Below are 13,874 nucleotides of genomic sequence, written 5' to 3'. Positions count from 1 at the left end.
CAGTTAAGTGCTTGGTAGATTCAGTTTAGATGCAATGTAATGTAGTGTAATATAATATAGAATAATATAGTATGATAAAGTAATTAATTAGCCTTCTGATATCAATGGAGTCCTCCTTGTCATTCCTCCCTGCCATAGGGGTTGTCCTGTTTCAATAGGAATACACGGGAACACATCCTGCATCCACTGGGAGCACACCCCACATCCACTGGGAGCACATCCCACATCCACTGGGAGCACATCTTCATGGAACACAGGCACATGGGACACATCCATGTGGGAACACATCCACCCCACATCCACGTGGGAACACACCCCACACCCATGTGGGAACACATCCACCCCACATCCATGTGGGAACACATCCACCCCACAGCCATGTGGGAACACATCCACCCCACACCCATGTGGGAACACATCCACCCCACAGCCATGTGGGAACACATCCACCCCACAGCCATATGGGAACACATCCACCCCACAGCCATGTGGAAATACACCCCAAATCCATGTGGGAACATATCCCACACTCATGTGGGAACACACCTCACATGCATGTGGGAACACATCCACCCCACACCCATGTGGGAACACATCCATCCCACACCCATGTGGGAACACACCCCATATCCATGTGGGAACACATCCACTCCACATCCATGTAGGAACACATCCACCCCACATCCACGTGGGAACACATCCACCCCACATCCATGTGGGAACACATCCACCCCACATCCATGTGGGAACACATCCATCCCACATCCACGTGGGAACACATCCACCCCACATCCATGTGGGAACACATCCACCCCACATCCATGTGGGAACACATCCATCCCACATCCATGTGGGAACACATCCACCCCACATCCATGCTCTCTCCCTCCCACAGCAAAGGTTGATGTCCCTGGAGATCCAGGTTCCACAGCAGCCCCTCCATCATTATTCCAGAGATTCAGTTTACCTCTGGATCACAGAGGTAAACCTCATTTAAATCACTCACTTCATCTAATATGGTTTTTCCGCTTTCTCTTTAGAAAACCTCAACATTTTCACCATAAATCCATCACTGCCACAAGCAGGAATGCAATCCCAGCCAATGTATCCCTGTTGTCTGCACATTGAAATTTAATGGAATGGCCACAACTGGAAAAACCGCCCACCAGTTTTTCTATGGATCAATGGATAAATTAATCCCAACACTAATTAATGCATATTCCCAATACTTGCAGGGCAGAAATAGGAAGATGTGTTTGCATTAGGAGCACGTGTTGAGGACACACTGGTATCCCCCTGTCTTGGGGAGACAATTTTCTTTAGAGAAAAGGGAAGAAACATTATTCCCTTTTCAGCTTAACACTGAGCACAGGAAATTTAAGTTTAAATTTGACTTCTATTCAGGCAAAACAAAATAATCTACTTTTTTGGTTCCACCATAGGAATACATAAAAAAAAAAAAAATCACAAATTGGAAAAAGCAACAAATTCCTTTTTCAAATAAGGATTTTCAGCTGTGTCATTTAAAATAAAAAGCAAAGAACATCTCCAGAGAATGGGTTGGGTTGGAAGGGGACCTTGCAGATTATCTCATTCCAACACCCATATTCCACCAGAATGGAAATTTTACTCAAAAGCCTGTTGACCACTACACAAATTTATTATAAAATTATAATAAAATGATGATTAGAAAGTTGATGGAAGGACAATAAAATTCCAGCTCTGTTCCTCTTGCAAAAATCCCGACCTTCCCAAATCTTCCCATTCCCTCTCCTGTTTTTCCCCCTTCACGGCTGACCACAGGGGTGATTCCACAAGGACAACAGTGTTTGGATGTGGCAGCCAAGTTCTGCTTTGGACAAACCCCACAACATTCCTCAGGCACTTTGTTAAATGCCATTTAAATCCTTTCCTCACCAAAATCCCACTAACTGGGCTCAAACTGGTCAGGAATTCTTCCCTCCAATGCACACACAAGTTATCACTGAACCAAAAAATGCTGTTTAAGGGGGGTTTTACTAAAGATGAATGACCCCAGTCCAGGTTTTTAGGAGCAAATTAATTAATTCCCAGAGTAGAGATGCAGAGATACAGAACCAGGGAAGCCACAGAGACATTGTCACCCTCATTCTGCACACACAGACACAAACCCCAGAGACAAAACAAGCACGAAACCTTTACTCACATTTTGCAAAGCCTTGTGCTCATCCAGCACCTCACCAAGCACAGATTTCCCTGCTGCAATCCATGGGAGCCCCAGGCTGGAGCCTGCCCTGCTCCAGAGTGGAGCTGCCACAGCACTGATCCCATCCCTGGGGGCTGGCATTGATCCCACCCAGCACGGGCAGGGAAGGGCTGGGAATGGAGAGGGGCTGGTGGGGCTGGAGAGGAGCTGCAGCTAAACAGGGAGAAGATGAAGCTTCCCAGCTTCCCTGGAGAGGAAATCCTGGCCAAGGGATTTTTCAGAAAATATCATGGTGACTCTTAATGACTGCATTCCCATCTCCTAGGGAGCAGGCTGGCTCCTGGCACTGATTTTTTCCATGTTCCAAGCAGAGAGGACAGAGCGGCCACCAGAGCAGCACTTACCTGCTCCACTCTGCTCTTTGCTTTGTGCATCCAGGCCTGGGATCTCCTCCTGGGACTCCATCAGCCTCTGTGGGGCCTCATCCAGATCTCCCACATCTCCTGCAGGCAATGCTTGCTGGCCCTCCAGCTCTTCCCTGCAGAACTGAAGCACAAGGGTTAATGTGCCAGTGGAAATGAGGAACCCTCATTTGGTGGTGATGTGACCAAGGCAGAGATGTTCTTCACCCCCTCCACACTGGTCCCACTGGAAAATCTGTATTTCCTCATCTCCAAAATGTGCATTTCCTCATCTCCAGTGCCAGTCCTGGCACAAACCAAGGGCAGGAGATGCCCACCAGGCAGCCCTGCCCCAAAATGTGAAGTGTTCCCCTTATGAAGGGATGATTTCCCACCCAGGCTGGCACAGTGTGACGGTGGGGCTGTGACACTGTTTGAGCTTTGAGTTTTTTACTTTAAACCTGGTAAAAACCCTCCCAATGTGCTTAAGGACAAACCTGAAATTTGGGATGAGAGAGAGCAGAGTAACACTGGGAGATTCACAATCATGGAGTCATAGAAAAGGCTTGGAATGGAAGGGACCTTAAAGCCCACCCTGTCCCACCATGGCAGGGACACTTTCCACTGTCCCAGGCTGCTCCAGCCCTGTCCAGCCTGGCCTTGGGCACTGCCAGGGGTCCAGGGGCAGCCACAGCTGCTCTGGGCACCTGTGCCAGGGCCTGCCCACCCTCACAGCCAATTCCCCTTTGCCCTGGCACTCCAGATCCTTGTCCAAAGTCCCTCTCCAGCTCTCCTGGAGCCCTTTCAGGCACTGGAAGGGGCTTTAGGGTCTCTGCAGAGCCTTCTCCAGGTGGACACCTCCAGTTCTCCTATCTTGGCTCCCAAGGGGCTCAGAGCATCCTTCCCATGCTGGGGATCCTGGGGCTGGAGCAGCAGAGCTGGGGGAGCCTTTTCAGAGAGGAGCAGATGCTGTTTGGCTTTGTGGTGCAAACACACACACTCCTGGCTCATGTGCAGCTTCCAATCCACAAGAACTCCCAAATCCATCCTGCAGAGCTGCCCTCCATGAATTCCTCCCCACCCTGTGCTCATTCTCACACTGCCCTGACCCAGGCACAGGGATTTGAACCCCAGGAGCTTCCCTGGACATCTCCACATCCCTTTTTTAATGGAGTTACACATTCCTGCTCCACTGCATCTGCTCTGAAGGGGTCCCAAGGCTCAGCACGTTGGTTGGTTTGATATTTGGCACTTCAGAGGGTGGGTGAGCAGCACATGCCATGAATCCAGAAGGTATTTCCATATGGATTTCTCAGAGCTGGCCACACAGAGAGGCAGGTTTGTATCCCGCCTTTCTGCTTTCCTGGGGATGCAATAAAACAATCAATTCTGCTTGAGCAGGCTGGTTAAAAGCTGAATTCATCCCTGAAGCAGGCAGGAACGTGTCCAGCCCTTGATTCCAAGAGTGGGACAGGCCAGCTGGGAACAAGCAAGGCCACACATTCCAGTAAACAGAGCAAGAGGAGCAATTAACACCTTAACCTGTAACACTAATGGCTCTGCAAAACAAGCGGGATGCTCCCGGGAACAAAGGAGTGTTTAATCAACAGTTTGTGCTCCGAAGGCACAGACAGCAATGACATCACTGGGGACAGTAATCAGCCCTGTCAGGGAGACTCAGTTTTCCGGGAAAACACATCTCCAATGTGTCCTTCACCTGATTAAACAGAGAGGAACAAGAGAAGGGGCCCTGACCCCTGTTTAAGGTCTTGCTCCCTCCTCATGGTTTGGGACCTCGGGGACAAACAGCACCTCCTGGAATCCCAGAGCATTCCTGGACTCCAGTTCCACAGAGTCATGAGTAGGTGGAAAGTGATGGCCTTGGAACCAAAATCAGAATATCCTGAGCTGAAAGAGACCCACAAGGATCATCCAGTCCAACCCCTGGCCCTGCACAGACACCCCAACAATCCCAGCCTGTACAAACCCTCTGGAGCTCTGGCAGTGCTGGGGACATTCCCTGGGGAGCCTGGGCAGTGCCAGCACCCTCTGGGGGAAAAACCTGATATCCAACCTAAACCTCTCTGGTACAGCTCCAGCTGCTCCCCCAGATGCTGGCCCCGCTCACAAAGAGCAGAGATCAGGAGAAGCTGCAGACCCAGTGAGATCTGCCCTCAGCCTCCTCTGCTCCAGGGCAGAGAACTCATTCTTACCCAGTGAAGATCCTTACACCAAACACATCACAAAAACCTGAGCACAGGACTGCAAATAACTCATTTCACTGTCCCTGTGCAGATGTGGGAGTAAATCAAGTGCAAAGGGTGAGAATGAAGAAAGGCACTGACTTAAAATCCTGGAATCCCAGACTGGTTTGGGGCTGGAAGTGATCTCAAAGCTCATCCCATTCCAAAACCCTACCATGGGCAGGGACACCTTCCTCTATCTCAGGCTGCTCCAAGCCCAACCTGGCCTTGGATGCTTCCAGAGAAGGGGCAGCCACAGCTTCTCTGGGCACCCTGTGCCAGGGCCTCACCACCCTCACAGCCAGGAATTCCTTCCCAATATCCAATCTAGACATATTCTGCCAGTTTGAAACCATTCTGCCAGTTTGAAACCATTCCATTCCATCCTTCTTGTAATCCTTTCAAGCATTGCACACCCAACACTCCACAATGGCCTCAGAGAAAGGAGAAACCATTTTCATTAGAGAAATATCCCCAAAATATTCCTTTCCCACAGCTCCCTCTTGTCCTGGCATTCCAGACTCTCACAAGTACTCTCACTCCTTCTTTCTTGTAATCCTTTCAAGTATTTCAGACCAAACGCTCCGCGGTGGCCTCAGAGAAAGGAGAAACCATTTCCATTACAGAAATATCCCAGAAATATTCCTTTCCCACAGCTCAGAGGCAGGCAGAGCCAGGGAGCAGGAGGTACCTGGAGCCCATCCATGCTGCTGTGGGGTCCCAGCTGCTGGGCTGCCACCTCCAGCCTTGCCAGCAGCGCCGCCCGCTCCACCAGGAGATAGGCAACCTGTTCACTGGCAGCACTGCACGAGATGTGGGACAAACCTTCCTGCTCCAGCATCTCCTCCACCTCCTTCAGCTGGCTTTCTGCAAGGCAAGGCAACACAAGGCTGGTGTAAGTCTCTTGTTGTTGTTGTAAGTTTCTCTCATGTTGTTCTCTTGAACAAAACCTTCTCTGCTCTTTCTACAACACTGCCTCTCACCTGTTCCTGTGTCATCATAAAAACTGTGTGGTTCTCTTGAATAAAACTTTCCTTACTCTTTCTACAATCCTGCCTCTCACCTGTTCCTCTGCCACTATAAAAACTGTGTGGTTCTCTTGTATAAAACCTTCCTTACTCTTTGTACAATCCTGTCTCCTGCCTGTTCCTGTGCCATTATAAAAACTGTGTGGTTCTCTTGAATAAAACCTTCTTTACTCTTTCTACAATCCTGCCTCTCACCTGTTCCTCTGTCACTATAAAAACTGTGTGGTTCTCTTGAATAAACCCTTCTCTGCTCTTTCTACAACACTGCCTGTTCCTGCATCATTATAAGAACTGTGTGGCTCTCTTGTAGAAAACCTTCTACAATCCTGCCTGTTCCTGTGTCATAAAAACTGTGAGTTTCTCTTGAATAAAACCTTCTTTTCTCCTTTTACAATCCTGCCTCTTGCCTGTTCCTGTGTCATGAAAACTGTGCAGCTCTCTTGAATAAAGCCCTCTCTGCTCTTTCTACAATCCTGCCTCTCACCTGTTCCTGTGTCACTATAAAAACTGTGCAGTTCTCTTGTATAAAGCCTTCTTTACTCCTACAATCCTGCCTTTTGGCCTGCTCCCCGTGTCACTATAAAAACCGTGTGGTTCTCTTGAATAAAACCTTCCTTACTCTTTCTACAACCCTGCCTCCCACCTGTTCCCGTGTCACTATAAAAACCGTGCAGTTCCCTTGAATAAAACCTTCTTTTACTCCTTCTATAATGCTGCCTGTTCCTGTGTCATAAAAACCGTGTTGTTCTCTTGTATAAAGCCTTCCTCACTCTTTCTACAATCCTGCCCTCTCAGCTGTTCCTCTGTCACTATAAAAACCGTGTTGTTCTCTTGTATAAAACCTTCTCTGCTCTTTCTACAACACTGCCTCTCACCTGTTCCTGTGTCATCATAAAAACTGTGTGGTTCTCTTGAATAAAACCTTCCTTACTCTTTCTACAACACTGCCTCTCCCCCATTCCTCTGTCACTATAAAAACTGTGCGGTTCTCTTGTATAAAACTTTCCTTACTCTTTGTACAATCCTGTCTCCTGCCTGTTCCTGTGCCATTATAAAAACTGTGTGGTTCTCTTGAATAAAACCTTCTTTACTCTTTCTACAATCCCGCCTCTCGCCTGTTCCTCTGTCACTATAAAAACCATGTTGTTCTCTTGTATAAAACCTTCTTTACTCTTTCTACAATCCTGCCTCTCACCTGTTCCTCTGTCACTATAAAACCCGTGCAGTTCTCTTGAATAAACCCTTCTCTGCTCTTTCTACAGTCCAGCCTGTTCCTGTGCCATTCTCAGTGTCACTCAGGCACTGGTTTAGCCCAGGCCCAGCACAAGCACATCCCCAGGCTCCGATCGATCCCATGTTTCCACTCCGCGCTCGCAGCCGGCTCCATCCAGCCCTGGATGGAAAAACCCCCTGAGGTTCCCCAGGCTCTCCCCCAGGGAGACAGAGCCCAGCCTGCTCAATGCAGGGTCAAACAGGGCTCCCCAGCAGCTTCCTGCTGCAGCAGAGCAAAGCAGGCAGCATGCAGGATCCAAACTGCTCCCCGTGCCTCAGGAAGAGCCCATGCATCACACCGAAATCAACCTGGCAGCTTCCTCCTATGGTTTTGTCAAATCCCAGCTAAAATGAACAGAAATGCTCTGGTTTATGCCCAGGATGGGGCTCCCTGTGCCCTGAACCACCTTCACCTGCCAGTATCCCCCTTGTCCCCAGCCTGCTCAGCTAAACTAAACCCCTGTAGGAGTGATGGGGGTAGGATGGTCAGGGTGGATGGAGATGAGAGATCTCTGCAGCCAGGGCTTGGAACCTGCAGCTTATGGCAAAGGGCCCTGCTGGGAGCTGCCAAACACAGCTCAGAGCTGCCCAAAACAGAGAGAGAGGTAAAGAGAGGGGTAAAGAGAAAGAAGGAAAGGTGTGGTAAAGAGGATGAGAGAGAGTAAAAGAGAGAAGAATAAAAGCAAGAGGGAAGGAGAGCAAAGTTCCCGTCACAATACCATAAATCTTCTTCTGTGCTGAATATTCTGATTCTCACTAACCAATCTAGTACAAGACACAAATCCTATAGCATTTCCATACAGCCTATAAGAATCATTACATGACCACACTGTGTTACATTTTAAACCCTAAAAACTCCTCTTTGGGCCCCTTCTGCCAAGCTGTAGGGTCTGCTCTGACCCTTGGGCCTGTCTGCAAGCAGAGGGAATTGTTTAATTAAATTCAGCCAGCCACACCATTGTTTTCCAGTTGTTCATTAACTAAGGGATCTCAAAGCTTGCTTTCATTTCAAGCTCACTTATAGTTTCCATACTCTCAAAATCTTTTGCCAGGCAATCATATTTATAAGGCCTTCCTCTTTCATCTTTCCCAACAAACCCCAAGCTGCCTGGCAGCTTGGTTTTGCCAAATCCTGGCTAAAATGAACAGAAATTGCCCAGGATGGGACCCCCTGTGCCCTGAACCACCTTCACCTGCCAGTGCCTGTTATAGTAACTTTTTTGAGCTAGGACTAATAAGATTTTGGAGGCCTGTAACACATCCAAGATAGCTCAGCTACCTTTGGAGGCATAAAAATGAGCAAGACGGCTTTTGTTGCAGTGCTGGAAACAAAAAGGCTTCATAAAAGGCAAAATAACAAACAGAGAAAACTAAGCTAAGTGCTAGACATTGTTGCTCTTAGTAAAACACCTTACAGAAGCAGTTTGGTTTTTTGTTCATTCCTTTTTCTAGTTAATTGCTTAAACAAAACTTATTAACATCTAATTGCTTAAACAAAATTTTTAAACTTTCAATTAGCTATCCTTATGTTTAAAGTGGAATCTTCTAAGTCTGTGAAGCAGCTTTTTTTACCTAAATAAAAAAAAAAAAAACCAAAAAGCTTCTAAGCTTCTTTCCTATTTAAGGAGAGAAAAAATAGTTTTGTCAGTCCATCAACAAAAGACACACTCCTGTAAGTGCCCCCCTTGTCCCCAGCCTGCAATGCAGGATGAAGTGGCATCATTTTAGATCCCAGACATATTCCAGAGGCTGGAGAGGAAGAAGGATTTGGACAGGTTACCTATGAGTAAACCCCATGACTCCTTACAAACCCCTTCCTTCCCCATTCAGTGTTTGGGGAAAGGCAACCCCTGCCCCAGGCACTGTCACACAACAGCTCCACTGGCATCTCCCACCTCTGTCCATGCTTGTTTGGAAGCAAATTTTATATAAATATTTGTATTTTCCTACCCTAGGAATACTCAGAGAAACAGCAGCCACCTCACCCCACCACTCCAGCCCTGCTGGGTGTGTTTAACCAGCCCTGCTGTTACCACAAACAAGCTCAGCCCGTGACTGTGCCTCCTTTTTATTCCACTTTTTAAATGAACCCAGGCAGCTCCCCCAGCACTGTTTCAGCGTGTTTCAGTGCTCTGCAGTTGTTTTTCAGGAAGGCTTTTGGGAGCACCATCGATCTGCCCCTCCAACAACACCCGGGCGCGTTCAGCGAGAGCATCACAAAGGGATCAGGAACTGCCTGGAGGGAAGGAAAAATGTCACTCTGGGCAGGGGTATCACATGAGGTGACAGCTCAGCTCAGCTCAGCTCGATGGCCCAGCATCAACCAGCCTTGGCTGCTCCCTGCAGGAACTGTGAGCTCGGGATGGGCAGGAGGCAAATGTGCGAGTGAATATTTGCTTTTTGTCTTCAAAAGCTGCTCAGAGTCAGGCAGCAGCACTGAGCTGTCCTCAGGAGGGCTGGAGAGAGACACAGGGATGCAGCACAGAACCCAGAGAGAGCTGGAGCAGCCCAGCAGAGCCCTTTGGGGCTGTGCAGCATCTCCAGCACAAGAACACCCAGCCACTCCACACTAGAGATGGGCAGGGGAATTGTTTTATGAAAAGGCTGAGCTAGAACCATGGAACCACAGAATATCCTGAGCTCAAAGAGACCCACAGGGATCAAATCCAACCCCTGGCACAGACACCCCAGCAATCCCAGCCTGTACAAATCCTCCTGGAGCTTTGGGGCTGTGCCCATTCCCTGGGGAGCCAGGGCAGTGCCAGCACCCTCTGGGGAAGAATCTTTTCCTGACACCCAACTTAACCCTCTCCTGGCACAGCTCCAGCCCTTCCCTCATGTCCTTTCCCTGGTCCCAGAGGGCAGAAATAAAATCCTCCTCCAGAGGAGCTGCAGCCTGGGATGACCTGTGCCCTCAGCTCACCCTCAGCCTCCTCTGCTCCAGCTGAACAAACCTGGATAAAGGGACTCAATAAAGTGCTCCTCAAGGAACCCAAAACATCTCAGTGCTGGCACCTCTCCCTGCAGGTGACAGCCCAGAGGGGAGCAGGACTTCCAGATTCTTAAATTATCCACACACATTTTTTTAAAACAATGGGAGGGGGGACGGGAATTGTTTGTCCTGATGGTTCAAAACTTGGGTGCCCATTGTCATGGAATTCCAGGGTGGTTTTGGTTGGAAGAGACCTTGAAGCTCATCCAATTTCACCCCCAGCCAAACCCATCCCAGGATAGCAGCCAGCGCCAGCAGCGAGCCAACAACAAATCCTGAACCTCAAAATCTGAGTGATATCCCAAAAAAAAAAAAAAAAAAATCCCTCCAGAAACACCAAAACCACACAACCCCCTCAGGGACAGCAGCCAGCAATGCCTCCTGGATACATGGCAAGGACAGACACATGGACAGGGAACTCACTGCTCCGCAGCCTCAGGAACCCCTGAGGGATGGAGAAGCCCAGAGGAGCAGAGCCAGCAGGAGGAAATGACCACGCTCAGCTCTGGGCACATTCTGTGTCTCTCCTGACACCTCGTGGAAAGGGAGAGGACCAGGAATGGAGTTTTCTGCTACAGCCAAGCTCCCAAGAGCTCATTATTGATTTCACCACAAACCACGGCTTTAAGTGCCCACAAACATCACATTTTTAAGTAAATCCGTCTTTGGAAAGTCACACCACCACATGTGCTCCCTGAAAACCCAACTGATGCTCAAAATTTCCTCCAAACTCCTCTATTTGCTGCCCCAAAGCCTGAATCATGAAGAAACTCTTAAAGTTGTGCCATCACCCCAAATTTTATCTTAGCACCAGGACAATAAAGCTCACAGAAATTGAGTGACATGGGCAATGAGCACCGCTGAAAGTGCAACAGAAGACTGAAGAAAATCGAGAATTAAATCCAGCAAAAGTGACCCTAGAGTTTGAAAGTAAATTATTTCGAGTGAAATAAGTGAGATAATTTGTTTAAACAAAATTACCGAAGCTCTGAGGGGCCTCGAGCAACTTGGTCTAATGGAAGGTCTCCCTGCCCATCCATGGCTGGGGGTGAAATTGGATGAGCTTCAAGGTCTCTTCCAACCAAATTCCATGACAATGAACACCCAAGTTTTGAATAATCACAACAAACAATTCCTGTCCCCATCATTGTTTTAAAAAATGTGGGGTTTGTGTTAACCAAAGCCAAGAGCAAATTCACTGACTTGGTGGGAAAAACAGATAATTTAGAGCACCATCAATTCTGGTCCTCAAAAAGCCTCTGGACCACAGAGCTACATGGAGAACCTGCCAAACTCCCTGAATAAAGGCAGTAAAAGCAGGCAAGAACCTCTAAATTAATTATAAATCTGTTTGAACAGCTCATTAACACTTTAGGAACTTCTCAAGCAACCACTGAGAGCTCCCCAAAAACGCTGCTGGGCTCTCCAAGAAGCTTTCCAGAGCCAAACAGCTGGGAAGGGAAGGGAAGGGAAGGGAAGGGAAGGGAAGGGAAGGGAAGGGAAGGGAAGGGAAGGGAAGGGAAGGGAAGGGAAGGGAAGGGAAGGGAAGGGAAGGGAAGGGAAGGGAAGGGAAGGGAAGGGAAGGGAAGGGAAGGGAAGGGAAGGGAAGGGAAGGGAAGGGAAGGGAAGGGAAGGGAAGGGAAGGGAAGGGAAGGGATTACCCTGCTGCAGCTGTAGCTGGGCCAGCTCCAATCTGAGCTGCTCATTCTCCTTCTCAAACTCAGAGGCAATGGCATCCCTCTCTTCTGTCAGGGCACGGACGTGGCCCACGTAGCTCTCCACCTGGAACAAAGAAAACCCTGTTGTTCCCAGCTCTGCTGGCACTTCCAGTGAGCCAGTAGCACAAAATGTTCCCCACTGTGGCATTCACACCCTCTGGAAAAATCCCTCTGCCCAGGATTTTTCTCCTGGTGTGAAAAATGCGTGTTTTATGATTGGCTCTTCACAAATATTAAAATGAATGTCATATGTGTTGTGTTAGAAAGTTATGCTGTGTTAATTTTCTTAAGTAGTGTGCTGGAGGGGTTTTTGTGGGGATGAGGAATGGGAATTTAAATTCCAAATTCTCAAGGGCAGCAGCGTGGTAATGACTGCACAGAGGGGGGATCAGGGGATACAGGACTGGCTGGGTTAACCTGGGGGTATTCCAGAAGCACTGAGGTTGGAAAAGGCTCCCAAGTGTCCAACGCGTGACAAAACTCTGTCTTGGCACCAGAGCAGAGCTCTTTGGACACCTCCAGGGATGGGCACACCTACCAATGCCTGACAACTTTTTCAGGGAATAAATTCCTCCTGGTGTCCACCCTGAGCCTGCCCTGGCCCAGCCTGAGGCCGCTCCCTCTCTCCTGTCTTTGTTCATTGGAGCAGACCCTGACCCTCCAGGCTGTCCCCTCCGGTCAGGAGCTGTGCAGAGCCACAAGGACCCCCCTGAACCTCCTTTCCTCCAGGCTCAGCCCCTTCCCAGCTCCCTCAGCCCCTCCTGGTTCCCCAGCCCCGTTCCCTGCCCTGCCCCAGCCGGGCCCGCTCTCCGCCCCTTACGTCTCTCATGTCCTGGCTCCGCCGCCGCTCCAGCTCTCCCAGCCGGGTCTCCGCTCGCTGCAGGAGCCGCCAGGCCAGACCCAGCTGCTCCTCTGCCGGGGCGGCGGGATCGGCGCCCTCGGCGCGCAGCCAGCGCCGGATGCTGTCCGCCGGCACCGGGGGCTCCGCCTGCGGGGCAGCCAGAGGGGCCGTGAGACACGGGAGGCCGCGGGTACCCGATCCCCTTGGGGGTACCACCCGAACCCCCTCCCCGGGCCGGCACTGCCAACACCCCGAGCCCCCCTGGGCCGGTCCCGGGGGCACACCCGGTGCGGGGCACCCACCGGGGCCGCGGCGGCCGCGTCCATGCGGCGGGACGGGCCCCCGGCGCCATGGCAACAGGCCACGCCCCCAGCGGCAGTGTAGTGAATGGGCCGCGAGGCCACGCCCCCAGCGCGTCACGTGTGGTGGGGAGGCCACGCCCCCTTCCAGCTCAGTGCCGCCCCCTGGCGGCCGAGAGTGGGCACAGCGCCACAGGGGTCACATCTAGGGAAAAAGGGAAAAAAAGGGAAAAAGGGAGAGGAAATCTTTAGGGAGACCTTAGAAAGGTCTCCAAATTCTTTAGGGAGACCTCAGAGACAATGCCAGTTCCTACAAGTGACTCCAAGAGAGCTGGAGGTGGACATGGCGTGCCAGGACAAGATGGGACGGTTTCCACTGCCAGAGGTAGGGTTAGATGGGATATTGGGAATAAATTCTTCCCTGTGAGGGGGGAAGCCCTGGCATGGGCTGCCCAGAGAAACTGTGGATGCCCCATCCCTGGAAGTGTTCCAGAACAGGTTGGACAGGGCTGGAACAACCTCAGCCAGTGGAAGGTGGAATGAGATGAGCTGTAAAGCCCCTTGAAACCCAAAGGTGACTCCATGAGATGGAGGAACTGAAGAGCTATGTAGGTCCACCTTGCAGAAGCACTCACTGGCTGAAGACACCTCACAAGCGCATGGCAGAGAAAGGAGAAGACCAGGACATGGCAGAGTGCAGGGAGGGCCTTCCCCTGAGCCCTCTGAGATCCTCAGAAAGCAATGGGCAGATCCTGGACTTGCAGGAGCCACTTCTACTTGGGTACCACAGCCAGCAATCCCAAAGTGCTGGTGCCCAAACAGTGCCAGGGTGGAAGCATCCACAGGAACAGGGGCATCCCTGATCCTGTGGGATGGGGCTGGCTGTGTCTGTTTG

At 50.2% G+C, this 13,874-nt stretch overlaps 1 protein-coding gene across 1 annotated transcript in view; it reads right to left on the bottom strand.

Annotated features, from left to right (window-relative positions):
• CCDC30 (coiled-coil domain containing 30) overlaps positions 1-13,006 on the bottom strand; it is a 37,864-nt gene extending 24,858 nt beyond the window's left edge. Inside the window, exons 1-5 of the mRNA XM_058039153.1 lie at positions 12,983-13,006; positions 12,660-12,827; positions 11,783-11,903; positions 5,521-5,696; positions 2,590-2,731 (exon numbers count right to left, since the gene is read on the bottom strand). Coding sequence (XP_057895136.1) covers positions 2,590-2,731; positions 5,521-5,696; positions 11,783-11,903; positions 12,660-12,827; positions 12,983-13,006 — 631 coding nt within the window. The remainder of the gene's footprint in view (positions 1-2,589; positions 2,732-5,520; positions 5,697-11,782; positions 11,904-12,659; positions 12,828-12,982) is intronic.
• Between the last annotated feature and the right edge of the window lie 868 nt (positions 13,007-13,874).

This window comes from Melospiza georgiana, chromosome 22 (genome assembly GCF_028018845.1).
Source record: "Melospiza georgiana isolate bMelGeo1 chromosome 22, bMelGeo1.pri, whole genome shotgun sequence".
In the NCBI taxonomy this organism is placed as follows: domain Eukaryota; kingdom Metazoa; phylum Chordata; class Aves; order Passeriformes; family Passerellidae; genus Melospiza; species Melospiza georgiana.
Note: the sequence above shows the minus strand (reverse complement) of the source record. Positions and strands in the feature narration are given on the sequence as shown.